The sequence below is a fragment of the Orbicella faveolata genome, unplaced genomic scaffold, assembly GCF_042242905.1.
Source record: "Orbicella faveolata isolate gen_17 unplaced genomic scaffold, um_ofav_v1 contig_34, whole genome shotgun sequence".
Taxonomy (NCBI): Eukaryota; Metazoa; Cnidaria; class Anthozoa; order Scleractinia; family Merulinidae; genus Orbicella; species Orbicella faveolata.
In genome coordinates this window covers 10,670,459-10,690,405 of record NW_028301563.1, presented here as the reverse complement: position 1 = coordinate 10,690,405, position 19,947 = coordinate 10,670,459, and the positions used below count along the sequence as shown (strand labels likewise).

General features: G+C 39.6%; 3 protein-coding genes across 7 annotated transcripts; 2 read left to right on the top strand and 1 right to left on the bottom strand.

Moving 5' to 3' along the window:
- Nucleotides 1–35: 35 nt before the first annotated feature.
- On the top strand, nucleotides 36–6,998 carry LOC110065678 (uncharacterized). Of its 4 annotated transcripts, none has more exons than XM_089270869.1 (12): nucleotides 36–184; nucleotides 606–693; nucleotides 1,160–1,460; nucleotides 2,706–2,752; nucleotides 3,106–3,235; nucleotides 3,922–4,036; nucleotides 4,369–4,447; nucleotides 4,877–4,924; nucleotides 5,216–5,277; nucleotides 5,510–5,570; nucleotides 6,232–6,324; nucleotides 6,784–6,998. In XM_089270869.1, exons 1-12 carry the CDS (start codon nucleotides 51–53, stop codon nucleotides 6,892–6,894), a joined length of 1,269 nt encoding a protein of 422 aa, XP_089126995.1. In that variant the 5' UTR covers nucleotides 36–50; the 3' UTR covers nucleotides 6,895–6,998. The 4 variants fall into 4 exon arrangements, with proteins under 4 accessions (XP_089126995.1, XP_089126994.1, XP_089126993.1 ...); XM_089270868.1 differs by having other exon boundaries at nucleotides 1,157–1,460; XM_089270867.1 differs by having other exon boundaries at nucleotides 606–705.
- A 773-nt stretch (nucleotides 6,999–7,771) lies between these two features.
- Nucleotides 7,772–16,205, top strand: LOC110065663 (core histone macro-H2A.1-like). 2 transcript variants are annotated; one of them, XM_020772820.2, is made up of 7 exons: nucleotides 7,772–8,273; nucleotides 10,549–10,785; nucleotides 11,266–11,352; nucleotides 12,540–12,630; nucleotides 13,149–13,238; nucleotides 14,011–14,185; nucleotides 14,733–16,205. In XM_020772820.2, exons 1-7 carry the CDS (start codon nucleotides 7,989–7,991, stop codon nucleotides 14,893–14,895), a joined length of 1,128 nt encoding a protein of 375 aa, XP_020628479.2. In that variant the 5' UTR covers nucleotides 7,772–7,988; the 3' UTR covers nucleotides 14,896–16,205. The 2 variants fall into 2 exon arrangements, with proteins under 2 accessions (XP_020628479.2, XP_020628478.2); XM_020772819.2 differs by having other exon boundaries at nucleotides 7,775–8,273; nucleotides 14,730–16,205.
- LOC110065664 (uncharacterized) lies at nucleotides 16,082–19,402 on the bottom strand. The gene has a single exon (XM_020772822.2). The coding sequence runs from the start codon at nucleotides 18,527–18,529 to the stop codon at nucleotides 17,585–17,587; it is 945 nt and encodes a 314-aa protein (XP_020628481.2). The 5' UTR covers nucleotides 18,530–19,402; the 3' UTR covers nucleotides 16,082–17,584.
- Nucleotides 19,403–19,947: the final 545 nt, after the last annotated feature.

Genomic DNA, 19,947 nt, shown 5'->3' with positions numbered 1-19,947 from the left:
ATCTTCCTCACAAACTTTTTAGCACGATTGCGGACCTTCTTGCCTGGACGATGCGCAAGAAGACTGGGCATGTGAACGGACAAAAAATGGCGGCAGAGACTGACGAAGATCGTCCCTCTCAAAACTCCGCTACCTATTCTCTTCGCTCCTTCAGGCAAGCCGGCTTGGATAGGCGAAGACCTTCGTAAGTTCATTACTATATTTCCTACGTTGTGCAACTTATCCTTTATTGGTGGTTTGAAAGTAGATCGAAATGAAATCGTCCAGTGTTGTGATGGCGAGTCGCCTTGTTTGACTTGGTTGCGAGGCCGCTTCATGTCTTTATCTTACATTGTTTAGTTAAGTGATGATTGATATTGAGTTCACTTAGCGTTTACTTAGCGTTTGCTTGGCGGTCAACTTAGCGTTTACATTACTTACTACCTTGGGAAGTTTTTCAAGTTGTAATTCATAGATCTGGATTGATTAACTAACTAGTCCAACCGACCAAGCGATCACGAAGCAACAAATTAATTAGAATTTTTAGCTTAAATTAACGGATCCAACATTGTTCTGTGTGATAGTTATGAAGGATGCCCTATTATTTATGGAATATTTGCTTTTAGAAAGCGGCAGACTACAATAAGAAGCTTTAAAGTTAAAACAAACTGGACAGATGGCTCTTCCCAAGCCAGTACTGTTATCTCAAGTCAAGTAAGCTTAAATGTAATTATTATATGCTGTATTCTTTGTTCTTGTAGTTAACACTAACTTAATAAAACTTATTTATCTCTGTCGTTATTTAACATTAAATAACACCTGCAGATGTTACTGGTATTCGTTGTCGGTGTTTGAGAAAGTCAGCCACTCAGAGGTGTCTAACATAATATGGTGATCAGTAAGTCACTAGAGTCCCTAAATACTCCCCTGACTGGCAATGTCTGCAACCCAGCCATGAGCTTATTAGACTGTGCACTTTGCACATTCTGATTTGATTCAACTTTGTGTGTGTAAAAATTTAGAATTGCAGAACAATTTCTAAAATCTTTTTCAAGGTATAAACTGGTTTTTCAAAAATAATATCACCATTTTTCAGGAAGGCTTATTATCAGAAGATTGGCAAATAGCTAGTTGGCACAAATGAATAATATCCACTGATTATTATTTTGTTTCAAAGCAGTCACCATCTGACCTGCCAAGGACACAAGAACTCTCTCCAATTCCATCAACATCAGATGAGCATCGTGAGGATATCTTGACAGAATCGCAATCTCCTATATTTGCATATGCAGCTGCTGTGTCAAAATCAAACAAGACCCTCCACCCAGGAGAGCCACAAGATGATTCTCGTCATGTTTTAAATCAAGATGGTCTTCTGACTGATCATGATCAATTGTCATCAGCTGTGCCCTCCAGGACACCCGATGAAAGCCGAAATTCAATTATTGTGCTTGAGAGTCCACTGGCCAAACTTCAAACAGGTAAATACATGTTCCATGATATGGATAGAAGTTTTATTATTATAAGCGATTTAGCTGTAACATTAAAGTGCCTGCTTGCCATCTTTCCTGGCCTGCTATTAGTTATAGACGTGTTAATAATTAACACAGCTATAACTAATTATTAGCAATTATTCCATGAGTGTACATTGGATACGATGGTAGATAGTCTGTAAGCCAACAAGGCATGTAGCACCAAATGGATAATAGATCTGACAAACCTGAGTGGAAAAATTTATCTTATTTAAAAAAAAGCAAAACAAAACAAAACAAAATAAAGTAAAAATAAAAAATGCCCCCTAAACTACACTCACGTTTACTGTAATTTATTTGTAGAGCATGGTATAATGGCTCATATACCATGATGGCTAAGCCGATGAAAACTCTTGTCAATGACCAATTTTTCTAATGACCCATTTTTAAATAATTATTGTATTCTTCCAGGGTAATAATTTCTGAAAGTTTGTATTTATTGGTAGTTTAAAAATAACACTGCAAGTTTTTCTTTAGCCTATTCTGGGTGTTTGGTTAGTAGTTGGAAGCTGGCATGAAGAACGAGTGGTAAAAAGAGGGGGACATGGGGCTTTGCAGTGTTGGGGTGTTGATTGTTTTTTTAGTGTGGTGATGCGGTGAATAGAGTCTCACCTTGTGGTGTTGCAGTGATCTGAAACCCTACGGTGTGCAATGTTTGTCTTTTTTTACCCTACAGTGTTTGGTGAAATGAAATTTTGGGGCTGTGGTTTCTTGTTTGATCTTTCTCAGACCTGAATTTAGCATGTAAACTTTGTCAATCCATGCTAATTTATTAGACATGTACCTAGTGGAAAATTTTTGAGGCGTAACGTCTAAATCATGGAGCTTAAAACATATATAAAATATTGCAAAGACGGTGTTTCGTTGACTTTTCTTGTGGTGATGCAGTGTTTGTTTAATTTTTTGCAGTGTTGCAGTGTTCAGAGCCTTCTATGCCCCCCTCTAAAAAGGCAAGGGGTTTTAGGGTGGGAAAGAGTATTCTTCTCAGGTCCCCCTTGTTTTTGCACTTGCCTTTTTCACCTTTGCTCACTCCCATAAACTTAGAGTCTGGAACAGTCTAGTGTTTCCTTTGTTTTCAAGAGAACTGGTGGCTCAGCCAGCAAAAATAATTGTTTTATTACAGTGTATTTTACTAGTGGTTCACAGCATGAAATTACTACATTGTTTTTTTTTTTTTTGGACTGCTTTTCATAGATAGTGTAGAGAGCAGAGAACAAACTCCTAGTCCATCATCACAAAAGGTACTTAGAAAACTATTTATTTATCTATGACAGGCCTACATATATATTTACGCTGACACAAACACCACAAAATTCAACCTTGAGACTCAAAGTTCAATTTGAAGTTCATTAAGTATCTAGACCAAAAACAAAGTAGAAAGTTGGAGAAATATGAAGAGTTAAATATATTCATGGGGGATTTCAAAACACAGTATTTCTTCAAGGCCTAAGTGTCCACTTGTAGAACTTTAACAAGATGCAAATTAGATGGTGTAAAAGATGGAGGGAACAAAATCTTTTTGTAGTACACCTGTGCATTTTAGGTTTGTGTTGTTTTTAAACAAGGTAATTTTCCTATTTTTCTGATTTGCCAGTTGTTGCCAGAGAAGACCCCTCTTTCAGGTCCTGGTACGTTGAAGACAAGAGCAGGTCGAAAACGAAGAAGGGATGATGCGGAACAAGCTGGGGACAAAGAAATGGAATCTTTAGAAAATGAGTATAGGAGTAAGTGAAAAAGATTTGGCAATGGTTGTTTGAAGAATGTGATTGTAATTGATTGTCCAGGTTTGGTTACTGTTCAGGGCTGAGGTACAAGCGAATTGTTAAGTAAAGGCAGGCCACAAAATATGCTGGGGAGGTGGGGGTGGTGGTAACCAGCTATGGATTATCGTCCTGTCTAGGGATGTGGCTATTCCTAGGAACTTTATGGTGCAGAGATGGTAGTGCTTTCAATAAGATTCAAAGTAGATGGCTACCCTGTACAGCCCTACCCCTCTGAGAGCAATAAGAGGCCCTCTAGAAGGCCTCTAGAGGGCCGAAGTTTAGCAACTGCTTTAGAATATGTATATAGCTGGTGATTCAGAAAAGAAGTGCCACCAGAGCTGTAGTGGGTGCTGGGTCTTACTAAAAGCACTAGAAACCTGGATATGCTCACAAGCAGCATACATGTAGGCTGTTGTTTGTTTCAAGCACTGAATTTAAGATCAAAATCAGATGGCAGGATTCATTTGCTTTGCACGTGATCTGAGAAATTCTATCATCACATTACTTTCAGCGTCAAATGGGGCACTCTAGCTAAAAGATGAAGTGAAAGTATCAGCTTTTTATACAAGAATGAGAGTTCCACATGATGTTATTGCCTGGGGATTCATGTTAAATTAATTACTTTTCTTGATGTTTCTCCCTGTCAGAAAATAATTTTGTGAGGCTGTTTAATGCTGATCAGGGAAGAAAGAACAGCATGTCTGAGATCACAGACCTTGATGTTATTCTCACAGTCATAGAAGAAGAAGCCCTGGAAATCAGGTGACTACAGGGCAACTACTTCTCAACAAAATGAGAATGAAACTTAACGCTGAAAAACAAAATAAAACAAAACAAAACAACCTTAGGCGTACATGTCCTTATGTACATTGGTCGGATGCCTTAACACTGAAGGCAGGAGCTAAGCCATGTAACAAGGTACTTGTAACTGGTATAATAGCAGACTGAGCTGGTCATTGGTTCAACTCCTGTCGAGAGAACCCAGAGTTTTTTTCTGTGTAGCGTGTGCTATTGACCAGCTATTTGAGAGATTTTGGTTTCGTTTTTTTATTGCCTCTCAGTAATTGACTTTTTGTTTTCTTAAAATCATGTAGGAATGACATGGAGTCAGCTGCTGGCAAGCAAGCTGTGAAGGAGTTTTTCATTCAAATAAGAAAATCTTTCAGTGAAACTGTGAGTTTATTTAATTTAGTAGTAAGATCATTAATTTCCACCTGGACAAGTAACTCAGCCACTGAAGTCTCAGCAAAAACAAACAACTCCTAATATTATTAATTATAATCTTACTATTAGACTAAGTTTTATCCCAAGGGTGTCCATGCTGAAACAATATTTATTTAATCTTAGTTTTTAGCACCAAAATAGCTTTTTTTGAAAATGTATTAACTGTCACAATCAGTGCCAATTACAAAGCCGTAGCTAATAGCAGGTAAACTGAGGCCCTTGCCTCAGTCAATTTTTTGCTACAATAAGTTTTTGTTTTTCTTTTTTGAAGGGGGAAGTAATTAAGTCAGTGCTAGCAATATTAAAATAAACAAACGGACAAATATCATTGCCTCAGTCATAATGTTTTTCTGGCTATGGTCCTGCTTTGACTTGCAGATTGATGTTTACAGAGAAAACCAAATGCTGAGGGCCAATCTCAGGAAGGTAAGCTAAAAGCTGCTATTACGGTAACCACAACCAGAGACTGAATGATACTATAATCGGGTGATAAAAGAAGAAATCAGAAACTATGGACTGTGTTGATTGTTAGACAGCATGGTTTTGGAATCATCTTTATAATAATAATTATAATAATAATATAAAACATACTGGTAGTACCAAGCTTTCCTTAACAAGGAATGTAATGAAAGGGACATATTTTACTAGGATTGTGTGATATTTATGAGCTTATAGCAGTGGTTGAACTTTGTCTTATTAATAAAGTTTATCTTGCAGGCAAAATCAAAAGTAAACAAACTTCGTAAAGATCTCCTTAGTGTGCAGCAAAAGAGATCAAGGTATGTTTTTGTGAAAATCTTGAAACTGTAAAAACCATGTTAATATTTTTATAAACCAGGTCTCTTCACAAAATCCCTTTCCAGACTACAACTTATGAAAATACAAGGTGAAGGCAAGTCCAAATTGGTGTAATATAAGCCTGCATTACTCTGTTTGTGCACCACCTTGATTTCAATATTAGGTTCAAAATGCATCTTTCCAGACTTATACCTTGTTATATTATTTCTATAGGATCTCAGCAAAGCTTGAGAGTGAGAAAAGTAACCTTCAGCAAAACAATGAGAGACAAAAGGTAAAGTTTAAAAGTAAATTCCTTAAGTTTGTGGGTCATGAAGCACCTCTCCCAACATGGTCTCACATGAATGGCTTGATACCTTTTGACAGAACAATAGAAAAAGCAGCAGAAACAATGTCCCTAACCCAAAAACAATGACAGCTGCTACACCATGGTGACAAATAAAATTACAAGCTTACAAGAGCTGCCACACTACCGAAGTTTGTCCTTAGTGCATACTATAGAAGATATTACATGGCAGTTAGAGGATACAGAGTTTATTTTTGATTAGTAAAAACTTGTTTATGAATAAGGGCATGAATTATTGTTTTGAACATTATGAGGGAATAAAATTCACATCTTCAAGCCAGCTGATGATTCAGAATTGAGAACTCGTCAAAGTTCTGGTGAGCATCAGGTCTAATATTAAAAGCACTGTAAAAACTGAATGACTATACATAGAATAGCCTGCAAACAGGCTGACCTTTGAGAAGAACACTTTCTTGTCTTGCGGCCTTGCCGCTTGATTCAGCGCTCACAGCTAAGCCGCTTGCATTTGTGCTCCCCAAACGTGAGACTGCTTGCAGGCTATGCACAGTGCTTATGAGTTATTAGAGGCAGTGTGGTTTCTCATAATATCTGCCTACAGCTATTTAGTAATATCTTTGATTCCCTGCAGTTGCTGGAAGATTTTAGCCTATTTTTAGCCAAGCTTGAGGTATTACAGAAAGAATGCAGAAAAGATTTGTCTTCAAAGAAGGCATCAAAGGTGGTAAGTATCATATAACAATTACCATAATTCTACTGAAAGCACAGTGCACCATATTGAACCTCCAAGTAACAGTACATGATAACCCCTCCCTTGCCCAAAAAATATGTGTAGTGAATGGAAAAAAGGAATATTAATTTTGTCACTTAACATTTTTTGTGTACAGAGTTCACATTGCTTTTTTTGTTGTTGTTTTTGGAATATACAATGTCTGCTTGCAGTGAAGGAGCCTCTTGGTCTGGTTCCTAGGATGGTAACCATTAGGCAGCCAGCCCAAAAATGTGTCCAAGAGCACTGCTATTAAACACTGCCACTTAACCCCCCTCCCCTTTCCTCTCCACAACAGAAATATTTCTTGATAAAGCTCCAACTGCTCTACTAAATAAGATCGCAGGAAATTTTTTGCAAATTTGTGTTTGGAACTGTCATTTTTAAAATAACCGTTTTTTCTTTCTATTTCAGAACTATGGGTCAGTTAGCAACCTACCAAGCTTACTTATTGAAGGACAGAGTTTATTAACAGCTACCAATCAGCTTAAATCTGTCAATGATGCACTGCAACAGCGGCAGTAACAAAGATCTAAAGAGATATTTTTATTTAAGAAAAAGATTGAGTTGTTTTGTATGTTTCTGTAAATAAATCAAGATTTGGAGAGTTTTTTCCCTCTTAGATGAAATATGTTGCTTGTATCACCTGTTGCATGATATGCATTGGTTCAAAGTGCTTTTTTTCTGCTTGCACCCTTATTCCGTAGCCTACATGCAGGCTACTTGTACAGCTTCACACATGTAGGCTATCTTGTCTGGAGCTGCGGGATGCATGGGCTATTCTGTTTGTGTCCATCCCCCCCTCCCCCTATTGCACCCCCCTTCCCCACTAAAAGGTTTTTCTGGAGTGCAAGACTCTTTACTTCTCGTGGAGGACGCCCATATGAAAAGGATGTGGTTAGAGGTTAAAAACGCAGTTTTGGTTCCTCTCAGGGTGTTCAGCCTCAAAGCGTCCACAGCAGGAGCTTTCGCAGCACCTTCTAGTATATTGAACTGAAAACAAATGTCAGGAGATTATATGTTGTTTTAGAATTGGTACCTCTTAAGGGTGAAAACCATTTCAAGCAAGTCTTGGTACCTCTTCTAGAGGGGTTCTTTTCAAATTTCCAATGAGCACCCCTGACCTCTTTATAGGGAAGTCCCTCCCCTGGGTTCACTCTCGCAGTACCTCTCTACATTCAGGTGTATGAATTATTGGTACTATACTGGCAAATTCCATGCTGGGGGTAACCTTATGATGGACTAGCAAGTGAATAGTCAGAAAGCAGCTGTCAGTTCTTGATAATTTATAATGGACCCTGCCCCACAATCAAGGTATCTGTCTTCTTGTCACAGTCAGTTCTAGTCTGTGGCCAGTCAGGTCTTTTTTTATTTCTTTTGTTGCAATCAATTGCTCGATTTTCTTTTATTCCTGTAAATTAACTTACTTTTCAGCTGATGTCTTTGTTCAAAACAGACGCCACGCGGACCCGGAGCGACGCGGTTCCAAATATGGTAGGGCAAATTTGATGGCTTCTTGATTGTGATTGGTCAGTTACCCAATTGACGGACAACTTCAACCCCGCACGCTCACTCGCTCACTATTCCCCTCCGCGAGTTTCGTGTACCTCGGAAACAACATGTCGGGCCGTGGTGGAAAAGCAGCCAAGAGAGCAAAGGCAGTGTCCCGGTCAGCCAAAGCTGGCCTTCAGTTTCCAGTGAGCCGAGTTCACCGTTATCTGCGCCAAGCCACGCATCATTTTCGCATCGCATCTGGCGCTCCGGTTTATCAAGCAGCCGTGATGGAATACTTGACCGCCGAGATCTTAGAACTCGCAGGGAACGCCGCGCGAGACAATAAGAAAACTAGGATCATTCCCCGCCATATTTTACTTGCAGTAGCTAACGACGAAGAACTTCATCAAGTGAGTGCTATATATACATGTTACGGTTTACTTGGATTGCAGTGAATTCATTGTGATCGCAAGCGAGGGAACTTTCGCGATCGGCCGTTCGCGGGGTAGTTTAAGAAGTGGCTGCATGTTCATGACAGATGGTTATTTCCAAGGACGGCAAAGTGATTTGAAATTTGTTGCTGCCTTGAGAGTTTTATTTCCTTGCTTGCTCGACCCTTTGAGAGGATTTGTTAGGGTCAGGTATTGTAAGCTTTAAGCAGTGTGACGAGAATACAACTTAACCTTAACTAGTGTGACTAAAATTGCGATCGCAAATTAACCCACGCTTACATCGACCCATGAAAAGCATAAGCCATAGTTCGACAGCTGGGTCCATCGAGATCGTTCCCGAACGGTGATTTTTCCAATTTAATCACATTGATCTTGAGTGACACCTCAACTTCCAGTATAAATCCTTTATATAGCCTTTTCACTATATACAAACTTCACTTTCGACTTGATTTAATATACGCTTACAATCTCTCAAATCCCCATGCGCTATGTGTAGTGTTGTTATAAAGCGAGCGACTGGTGCTGTATTCATGGTGCACGATTGGTTAAATTCGAGAACATAAGATCGTTATCAATATTTTCACCCCCTTTTAATACTCTTCTCTTGATCGCCACCAACTAGTCGATAGTTATACTTCTGTTCATATTTTTTGGCCTGCCTTGTGTGACCTCAAACATGTTATAAATTCATGTCGATATTGGACCATTGTCTGTGGTGTTTCCGGTTGACGGATTAGTCATATTGTGAGTTGGTATGTGGAAGGTTTATCTTCGTAGATACCCTAGGCCTATGTAACAATCTTTGTCATTACACACCTTTGTTGTTGTATTTTGGAGTACTTTACCGTATTAATCAATATTGCCGATCTATTTCGTGTAGGGTTTTTTTTTCATAATTGAATTCTGAAGCTGTCAAGAAATCAAAGGACAAAATGTATATGAGTAAATGTTACCTTATGAGAAGGTTGTAAAGAAGTATTCTTGTGATGTGTGATTAGCTGATTTTATTTTTACGCAAGTCCTTTGAATGGTTAGAGTCGTCTATGGAGAGTGGCTTGGGTGTGCAACATGCAACATTGAACCTTGACGTAGCCTTTCACGATTTTGCTTTCTTCATACTCTCTCTCTAGTGAAAGAACAGGTCATTGAAAAGAGTATCTTACTTGTTTATTTTCGTGATTCAGGAAAACAAAATTTTTATATCTTTGATCTGTGAACCTCTATTTTTTTCCATTTGTGAACTGTGTCAGAGACCCCCTGTATGACCCTCTTGTGGCTTTGACTGTGAGCAACTGCAAAGCACAAGTGAGCAGTAAGGAAGCAGTGTATTTTCCCCACAGGATGATTCCCTGAGGCTGAAAGTCTGTTTGCTTAGAGTGGTAGTATCTGTTTACTTCCTGTTCCTTCAGGTCAGCACACACAGAGGGCACTTGTCCTTGCGACTTGCATTGTCTTACAAACAGTTCACACAAAGGGTGGGAGGGACTAGTCGTGGGAACTAGTTCCTTCAAATTGAAGCAGTTTCAATTCAGGAGACAAGTTGCAGGAACCTAATTTTGGTCCTGACAAAAATGGGTGGTTCACGTGAGGGGACTTGTCCCCACAACAGCTACTATTCTCAAGTACTGGTCCCCTTGCATGTTCAACCTTTAACTAACGTGTGCATAGCTTACACATAATGCGTTTATCCCTCATTCTTTAATCCATTAACCACAGGTCTCCAAGAGTGCTAATGTATTCACTATAATCTTAAGTGAATGTCTGGGCAAGTGGACTTTCAGTCTGGACAAAATGACTGCAAGTTAGCAGAATTGAACTTGCTGAGATGAGGGAAAGTGGTTATTGAAAACAACCCCATCTTTCTGTCTTCATTCTCCTTCAGTTTCATTCTCTTGTTATTCACTCCAGCAGGCCTATCTCTGCTCACTCATACTGCCACAATGAATTGTGCCGTTCCAGAAAATATCCATGCCTCCCCTGTGGAAGACCCCACCATCCTCCTGGAAATGCCAATTAAACTTCATGCATCTCTTTAAATGTTTTGGCCTTACATAAACCCGTCCCCACTTTTCTACCCCCAGAAACTCCAATCCCTATTGTAGGGAGGGGGGGATATGGATTTTTCCTGGAACTGTGCATTATCAACTAAAGCTGAAATTCATTTTGGGACTTTGCACGACAAATGCATGACGTGTGTATATAACAACTGATATAATTCCATTTTTCCCACAAGTTACTGAAAGGAGTAACAATCGCCTCTGGTGGTGTTCTTCCTAACATCCATCCTGAACTATTGAAGAAGAGAAAAGGTGGAAAACTTGTATCACCAGAAGAATTAAAACCAAAGAAACCCAAGACTTCTTCAGCACCAAAAGCTGTAACTTCTGGTAAGAAGATTGCAACCCCAACAAAGAAGGCCCCTCCTGCTAAGAAAGCACCAATCTCGGCTGGTAAAGGCAAAAAGAAAGGGGTAAGTTGTAGGATTGACGTGCAGTGTGCGTAACAAGGAATTTTTTTTTTTTTTTTGCTGGGAGGTATAGTACTTACCTACAGTGATTGTCTGGTATCATGATGTGAACCTCTCAGAGATGGAGCTTTACTCTTAAAGTTAAAGGGCATACCGTAATAGCTCAGATCTTTCAGCTAGACATGAGATTTTGTTCTTTAGGTGTGAGTAGGTGTGAGATTAGAACTTTTGACTTGAGGGCATGAGACTTAAACCCAGGACGTGAGAGTTGGGAATTATAAGTTATTGATGTCTTGACACCATGGCGCATTGATGATGTATACTGTCCTGAGGTTGAGAGACAGTATCTCACTCAATAGTTGTTATGTAGTTAGCTCTGTGAGCAGGAGAGATAAACCTGAGCTGGCATGGTGGGGTATCTTGTCCGTTCTAGATTACCTGTTGTTTCTTTGTGTTATAATTCTTATAATTTATTATTTTCAGCCTGCTGCAAGAAAAGCAGCTGAAAAGTCTGGTCCTGGAGCTGGTTTCACTGTTCTCTCAGAGAAAACTCTATTTTTGGGTCAAAAGGTGAGTACTTGGCAAAAATGTTATTTTATAAATTCAAGTCGTAAATGAGTTCAGAGCAAAGCGAATGCAGCTGTATAAGCCATATTATTGTATTAAACCATATTACACTGAGATATTGCTTCCTCACTGCGAGAAGACTGAGATAAATGTAAAACCCTTGGTGCTTTCATAACTTAAGGGTTATAGCGGAGCTGCGGCAGTCCAAAGGGCCGCCAAGCAGAGCTCCATACTCATATAGGAAAGAAAAGGAAACCCATGAGTTGATTTTCTCATGGTTATCATGGCTAGCAGTACTGCTCGTGGGCGCGTACGCACGACGGCGACGGCGACGACGACGACTGAGTCGCGCAACATGGCGGCCATACTCCAAATAATAGGTTGACAGAGATATGCAGCCTTGGTTTACCGTGTACTTCTTTGATATTGGACATCCAAGTTATGATCAATTGACACCTGTCAAAACAAGGTATCCGCTGACCAGTATCACATGACCATATCGCGGGCTCAAATTTACAGCTCATCGAGGTCGAGTGTTTTTTTAAAGTTGACTGCTGACCAAATGCTGGTTTTCGATTGAATCGCGGGCTCATCCCAGGTTAACTTGTTGAAAACAGGGCATTATTGTCCGGAAGCTGGTTAATGCTAACCCAGAATTAAAAGTTAACCGAATTATAACTTCTTCTGCTACACAAATGTTTTTTGCTGCTTTGTTTTGTGTATATAGTGATTATTAAAACTCACAACAGAAGGCCAAACAATATACAGAAAACCTCAACGCAAAGTTACAAAACTACAAAACTCAAATCAAAATTCTACCTTTCCTGGGTTAGCTTAATTTGGCTCTGAACAACCCGGCCCAGGAGCTATGCTTTTAGGCTGGCCTAAATCTACATGTATATATTAAACCTCATCACCTGTGATGGCTGAGTATGCTTAATTGTCCCTTGATGTTAGGGATGAACTTGCCTATTGTCAATACAATTCCCATACAAAGTAACAAGATTATTACGGCTGTGAAGATCAGACTCAAAAGTGAACTAAACGTGACTTCAAAACTTTCTGAAAGCCCTGGCAACAAAACATCAATTTTACCAGGAATACAGAAGCTAAATGTCTGGAAAGTCAAACTTGAACAAAATATTTGAAGCTTTGCACACCAGCTCAATGTTGTATTTTATTGCTTTTAGTTGACAGTTATTCAAGGAGACATTTCAACTGTAGAGGCAGATGCTCTTGTCCACCCGACCAATGCATCATTTTATCTTGGCGGTGAAGTTGGTATGTACTTTGCATCTTGTTCATCATTGTTAATTTTTCCTTCGTGATGTGCAAATCCCATACCTTCAGTTTGTGGAAAATCAGCCTTAAGATAACAGTCAGGTAGCTGTAGCAATAACTCTGAGATCATCTCAAGGCCCATCATAATAATGGAACCACTTTAAATTTGCTACATGTAATCACCTCATTTATCGATTGGATAACATACTATGAGTTAGAAATTAATTTACAATCATGTAGCAGGGGTTTCATTATAGGCTGGGCACCCGGCAAATTCACTGGCTCTAAGGATGATTTTGCTCACCTGATTCTACCAACCAGAGGAAAGTTTTTCTTAGAATGAAGTTCAATTCAAAAAGTCTCACCTGCCTGTGAAAACCAGTTGCACTCCTGCTGAGAACATTAATGGAATTCAACTGTAACATTTGCTTTTACATACATACACATGTATGTAGAACATCCTTGACAAAAACAATGTAATATAATGTTTCTATTTTTCACGCTTTCTTGTTACCAAGGGTCAGTGCTGGAAAAAGCCGGTGGAGATGAGTTCAAAGAAGAAGTCAAGAAACTGTCAGAGTCTCATGGACAATTAGAACTAGCGACAGGTCAGTTTTTCTTTGGACAATATCACACATAGCATTGTGGAGGCGCAGTGACCTCATGGTTAGTGCACTAGCTTCTGGATCAAGCGGTCCAGGTTCAAGCTCCGGCCAGGGACATTGTGTTCTTGGGCAAGATGTTTTACTTTCACCGTGCCTCTCTCCACGCAGGTGCCTAAATGGGTACCAGCAAATTTAATGCTGGGGATAACCCTGTGATGGACTAGCATCCATCCAGGGGGGAGTAGAAATACTCCTAGCTTTTTCATACTACAGAACTGAGAGATAAGTGCCAGCCTGATGGGCCACTTAGCTCATATCAAACTTAACCTCACCAGTATCAGACATAGCATTCTCTAGTCTGGCCATGAGTTTTGAGTATTGTTTGGGGACATTGTGTTATGTTCTCAGACAACATGTTTTACTCTCACAGTGCCTCTCTCGCACCTGGAGTATAAATAGATACTTGTTACACAAACTGGCAAAATGCCGGAGAACAGTTCAAAGTTCTGCAGTTGACAAGAATTCTCTTGAAGAGGGCCAGTAATTTCTTGCCCTTGTATCCCATGAAAACTGGAAAAGCATCATTGTTGAATGCCGCTATGGCCTCAAGCTGAGTGCAGGCTTTACTTGAATTCTGGTTTGAGTAGTTGGAGAAACGGCGTATTAGCATGAGTTCCCAGCAGGAATCGTGCTCTGGCACCATGCTTGGGCATCAAGTGTGAACGTAGCCTAAGAAAACTAGAAAGACTAAACATATTGTTTGCTTCTCTCATAGCGGCAATCTGTGATGGGCACAACTTGCCGGCACAGTACGTGATTCATGTCCACAGCCCAACCTGGGGTAGTGATTCCTCTGTAGACAATTTGGAGAAAGCAGTCAAGAATGTCCTGACTTTAGCTGATGAGAAAAACATCAAAACAATTGCTCTCCCGTCTATAGGAAGTGGCGCGTGAGTATAAACATATACTGTATTTTTAACAATAGTAGGGTTGTGTGGAATCCAATTTGGTTGGTTATCATAGAAGTGATTCACAAATAGGATGACAAAGCAGGAATTTAGTTTATTTAGGCATCGTCCGCTCTATGTCGGAGAAATTTGAAAATGCAGCTTTAGTTCTATGCTTAGGCCTACTGACCACACTAATCCATCACAAAAACGGAGCTTTCAAAAATGCTCTTCAAACCAAATGACTTTGACAATGCCAGCTTTTCTTTTTTGTGGGGGCAGTAAACATATCGAAAATGGTGCTCTTCAAAAACAATGGCACCACGTTAATCACGGGATTCCCTGACTCAAACACAAATCTAAAATGAGCAGTGATTGTTGTATTTTTAAATTCGTCCAGCATAGTGTGGTCATTTGATGCATTTTCAGAGTGAAACCTCGATTTTCAAATTTTTCTGGCACAGTGTGGACGGGGCGGGGCCTAAATTGCCAAGAACTCTGATTAAATAAACTAACACCATACTCTGTTCTCTTTCTGCTCTGAAAGCAGTAACAACTTCCCTAAGGATACAGCTGCTCAGACCATCCTGAAGGCCATTTCCAACTACTTTGTCTCCGTCATGGCATCATCTTTGAAACAGATCTACTTTGTGTTGCATGACATGGAATCCATTGGCATTTACACCATGGAACTAGCACGTCTCGACTCTTAGGACTAGCTGTTGTTTGCTGTAGTGTCAATTTTCTGTTGTTACCGAGAGGTCTGTTTGTAAGGAACTGCTATATAAGTTGAAACTGTCAGATCTACGTCCTGGCCAAATGTACTTGGAAGTGAACTTTCATCCATCGTTAATCATCTGTACTTTGTTAATGTCACACCAACTTAAGGCTAAGTTTCACAAAAATTCCTGCATGCTCACATACCCAGTGAATTGCCTTGATGTATTTCCCAATTATCCGTGCTAGCATACATGAAGTGTGTAGAAACCAGTTGAAGATAATGACAAGGCTGTGGTCTAAGAAAAATTGCAAGGAGCTAAAGGTTCCTAACCATGAAATCCTGGGAGCCCAGTGCTTAAGCTGTTATGAAGTAGTAAGTTTTTCTAGTTGCCCAAAGGCAAAAGCCAGACGCCTCTGGCGCCCGGGTGCTTCTAAAGCACAGCCCTGTTGAGAGATTTGATACCAGAATCTCCCAGGGAGAAATAGATTAAGATATGTGGCTTGCATCAAGAATAAAAGGATACTAGAGTCTCCATTTAGTGGTGAAGTGGAGTTGACTCATAGGCACATTTGGCCAGGAATTTTCACATTTTCTTAACGTGAAGAACTTAATCCTTGAACATTTTTTGATACTGTCTAATCAGTTTCCAATTCAAATAGAAGACCCTGCAGCATGAGGCATGGCCTGTCCATCCACACCCCTCCCCCCTTGAGTCAGTGTTGCAATGATAGCAAAACATTGCTAAAAAAAACTACAGGGATTTGTGGAGGGTAAGGTGTACACTTAAACGTCACCAGCCCTCCGCCTTCCTTGAACCAGTGTTGGTAAGGAAGAAGACATTGACAGTAACATTGATTTGCGGAGGGAGGTGTGTGACATTTTTGGCAACTGCTGTTGGCCTTTTACTACAGATCTATGTGGAGAAAAAAAAGTTTTAAGTTATGAAATAATGTCACATTAAAATAATTTCCTTAGGAAAGCGACTAAATTCTAGGCAAGGTGACTATAAGCTATCTTCCTTTAGTAGAAAGGAATGAAGCATATTTGAAACCTAATTTTTTATGAATCCATGTGGTAGTGATGTTTTCATACCGAAAGTTGTCTAAATTTTCGCTGTAAAGTTCCTTGGAATTTTGACCTTTATCTTACATTGGCGTGTAAAGCTAAAGTTGAAGATATTTTTACTCATATGCATTTTATTTTCTTCACCAAAAACCCACATTTCTCTTAGCCATTTTTGTCAGGATCTCCACTGTTTAAACAACACAAGAGAGAGACAATAAAAATCTCTGTTTATGTTGACTTTTGAGTGTACAGTTACTCTTTAACAATTAGTCCACTCGTGCTTGTTGGATATGAGTTGGCTACAACCATCTCGTATCCAGCAAGCACGATTGAAATGACTGTTTTATTAAAAACGCCCCAAATGAATAGAAAACTAATTGAGTAAAATAAAAATAAGAACGCCCTAGAACAGTATGAGTCTGCTTACTACATTTGTAGAGCATGGCATAATGGCTCACATATCGTGATGGCTAAGCCAATGATAAGCGTTGAATTGCATTATCCAATAATCCAGTTTTTAACAATTTTATTTACTGGTAACTAGTAAAAACAAGAACCTTTTATTTTCTCCATACTCGTTGGCCAGAGCTCTCGTTACTTTAGTCACGTGGTGTGTGAAACAAGAACGAGAAGCCCTGGGAACAAGCACGGTGTCACCGGTTATACTTTGGTTTCTTGTTTAGGGCTAGTGTTCACTAGAGCATTCACGCATTAGCAACATACAGTGAGCCAGTTATGTGCAGTTGTTAGGAGATTTTTCTAATAAAAGGCGCTTACTATCAGCATCTCACTTTGTCTGCACATGTCGCTTATACTTCTACGCCAAAGAGAAAACCACTTGGTCCGAGCCCGGCACCAGCAGTGATGGGCCACATATGAGCCGAGTGGCTTGGACTTTACTCTCGTTCTCAGAGCTGCCTGTCCCTCTCAGTCGGCGGGGCTTAAGTACGAGCAAAAAGTGGCTTTGGAGAGACATGACTGGCTGGTTCCTTGGACCTAGATTTTTCCTTCCCGAAAGTAACCACTAGTTGATTTCTAACTAAAACTGTTCGATTACAGAACTTCGGATGCTGTCGGTAGAAGTTCGAAAATATTGGACTTCCGGTTGAGTTGCCTGACTGACAAACACGTTAGCGGCCCTTTTACTTCCGCTCACTTTCATTATTTTAAAACCAACCAAAATCGAGCCTGTAACGCTAATTCTCGAGTGTCGCTCGTTTCGTCAAGCTTGTGCAGCGAGGAACTAAATTGCCAGTTAATTTGCGCGTTTATTTGCCAAACTCTGCTATAACATACACCCCCGTGATTTTTCAAGCCAAACGCGAACTCACTTAATTTAACAAATAGTAAAGATTGCAAATAATAAAGAATTGTTTCATTAATACAGCTACTCGAAGAAATTACATCACATTACTTTAATTAGTTTGCGTAACGAAGATCAGTGAAAGTAGAAAACTTGATTCTTAAATAACTATATTTATAGCATTTATATATTGGAAAGGTTGAGCGAACGGTTTTCAGAAATTGATTTTTTAAAAGTTCACGAAGTGTCCGCCGAATTTTCATTTGGCTATGTGCCTTTTTCAAATTTGAGTTCTTTTAAACCGACTTGATTCTCATGCAAAGGAGAACTCAGGTTCACAGTGTCCTTCAAGCTTACCATGATACAGTAACTCATTTTCACTTTCAAAACACTGAACCCTCAACAACTTATAACACACAATGCAAAAATAAGGTTTCTGGCAGCCATGTTCGGTCACGTGATGATGCGCCTGTTCCTGAAGTGTGCGAAAGGTGCGCGCGCAGCCGGCTACTGCCAAACATGGCAAGGCGTCGTAACCATAAAGAAAGTGCGCGCTGAACTCGTTGGTATCGTGTTTACTCCAACATGAATGCGTTTTGCCTACATATGTTGTCTTGTGGACCATTTTCATGTCCTCTTTTCTGCTCCTGTGTGGGCAGTACGTCATGACACAATTCGCTGTGCATAGATCACACTTATCGGCGTCTTGGATGCCTCCTTGAAATTTCGAATCTCCGCTAGAAAATCCAACCCTACGCTTGTGCTTCTGTGTCAGGCATCCTTCGAAATACCCGCAGAATTTCTCGTCGTGTTTCTTAAGCTCTTTCTTATTGCAAAAAATCATGCGGCATTTGTCGCATTTAAATCGAAATTCATTCATAAGAGTGCATTCCTTTGTATCCGCCATCTTGTAGGGAGCTTTCTCCTCGTTCAAGATCTCTATCAACGAAGCAAAAACGCTTTGAGGCTCAGATGAGACGAGGATGATGTCTCTTCTTTCTTGCAGCCAAACGCGCGGGTCCTTAGCGATAAGCTTGGTTGATAAAACTTTCCAATCCGCAGCAAACAATGGCATTACAATCGAGTTCTTTGGCACATGGAGGAACCTAAACTGAGGTAACAGCTTTGCCGGCAGTTCCTTGCTTCGATAAAACACGTAGAAGTGAAGATAGCCCCGTGTTTGAGGAGATATCGCTATGTCTTTGAAGTAATACTGACCATTAGATTCCCAATCCAGGAGAAATGACTTAACATACATTTTTAGTTCTGTACTAATCTTGTACAGTTGTCCGGACAAATTAATCAGCTCAATGTTTTATTTAAAGCGCCAAGTGTCAAAGACCTGAGCGGATTTGTTTTTAAATCTAATTAAGATGCATTGCGCTGTGTTTGACCTTTTTAAACTCACAATGGAGACTTCAATTGGAAGTCATAACTCTCTCGTCAAGGAGACTATGAAAACAATGCAGAAAAATACCGTGCAGTTTTAATTTGTTTGGAATGTGTTTGGCCAAAGGCCTATAATGTAATCTTAGAATTGTAGTCTCTTGGTTTGGATGGTTTCTGCGATATATTTCAATCAATCTTGAAAAATATGATCGCATGATTTCTTTAAGAATAATTTATTGACATTATCTCGGCCGATCGCAATTCCAGGACCTTCTCTTAAATTGAGCAGGGCCGCCATGTTGAATTTTGAATGTTGAGTATTTTGGACTCAGCTACTTGCGTACTTAGGGGACCAATAATAGGAGAATTTATTTGCCGCACAGTCGCTCCTAAAGGTAAATAATGATGATCAATTTGAAACTTCGTATCACAAACACGTCACGAATTTAAAACAGTTTGTCGGAAATCGTCTAAAATCGCAACCGATGACTAAGACCAATCCAGTATAAAATAAAAAAATGTTGAAGTAATTTTAATATAGCTGTATTGATTATATGAGAGGAACTGCACTGAGAATTTAGCTCGACAATGAAATAAAGTTGCTGAGGCACAAATCCTCAAGACACAAAAAAATTGCGCAAAAATCAACTAATTAGATTGTCGAAAACATCCGTTAATTAAACGTAACCTAGAAACCAATAAACCAATTACTCGGACCTGTTGTGCGCAAGTTTTCAGAACGTTTTTCGAGCATTCCCGAACGTTTTCCGAGCATTTTCGAACATTTTCCGGGTATTCCCGAAGATAAACGTAGGTATCGCATGGTTAGTTATTTTGCCATGGAAACCGTCAGCGCACACTTCCCATTGTTAGCTGCACGCTCGTCATCGTGTCATGGCATAACTCGAAAAATATACAGCAAAACTTTACACCTTCTAATAAGATACATAAACTAGAAAAGAAATCCTCTTGCCTTGAGTCGCTACAAGCAAGCGACCAAAATTTTTTATGTTCTAGATTAGTAGATAAAGTTGGTGAGCAGGTTGGTGTTGAAGTAAATATAGCCAAAGCTAGCAATTTGTCCCTTTACGGTTCGAGATGTAGCTTATAAAGATCGACTGTGGTAAATTCTAAAAATTTCAGATGAGCAGTCACTCCATTCATTTATTTGCAGCAGCAAAACAACTCTACAGACTATAGGGAAAGAAACAGCTAAATAGGAAAGTAAAGTAGTGTTAGTTAAGAAAGTTTAACTTTGGTGAATTGAGTTTCAAACTGAACGAAACT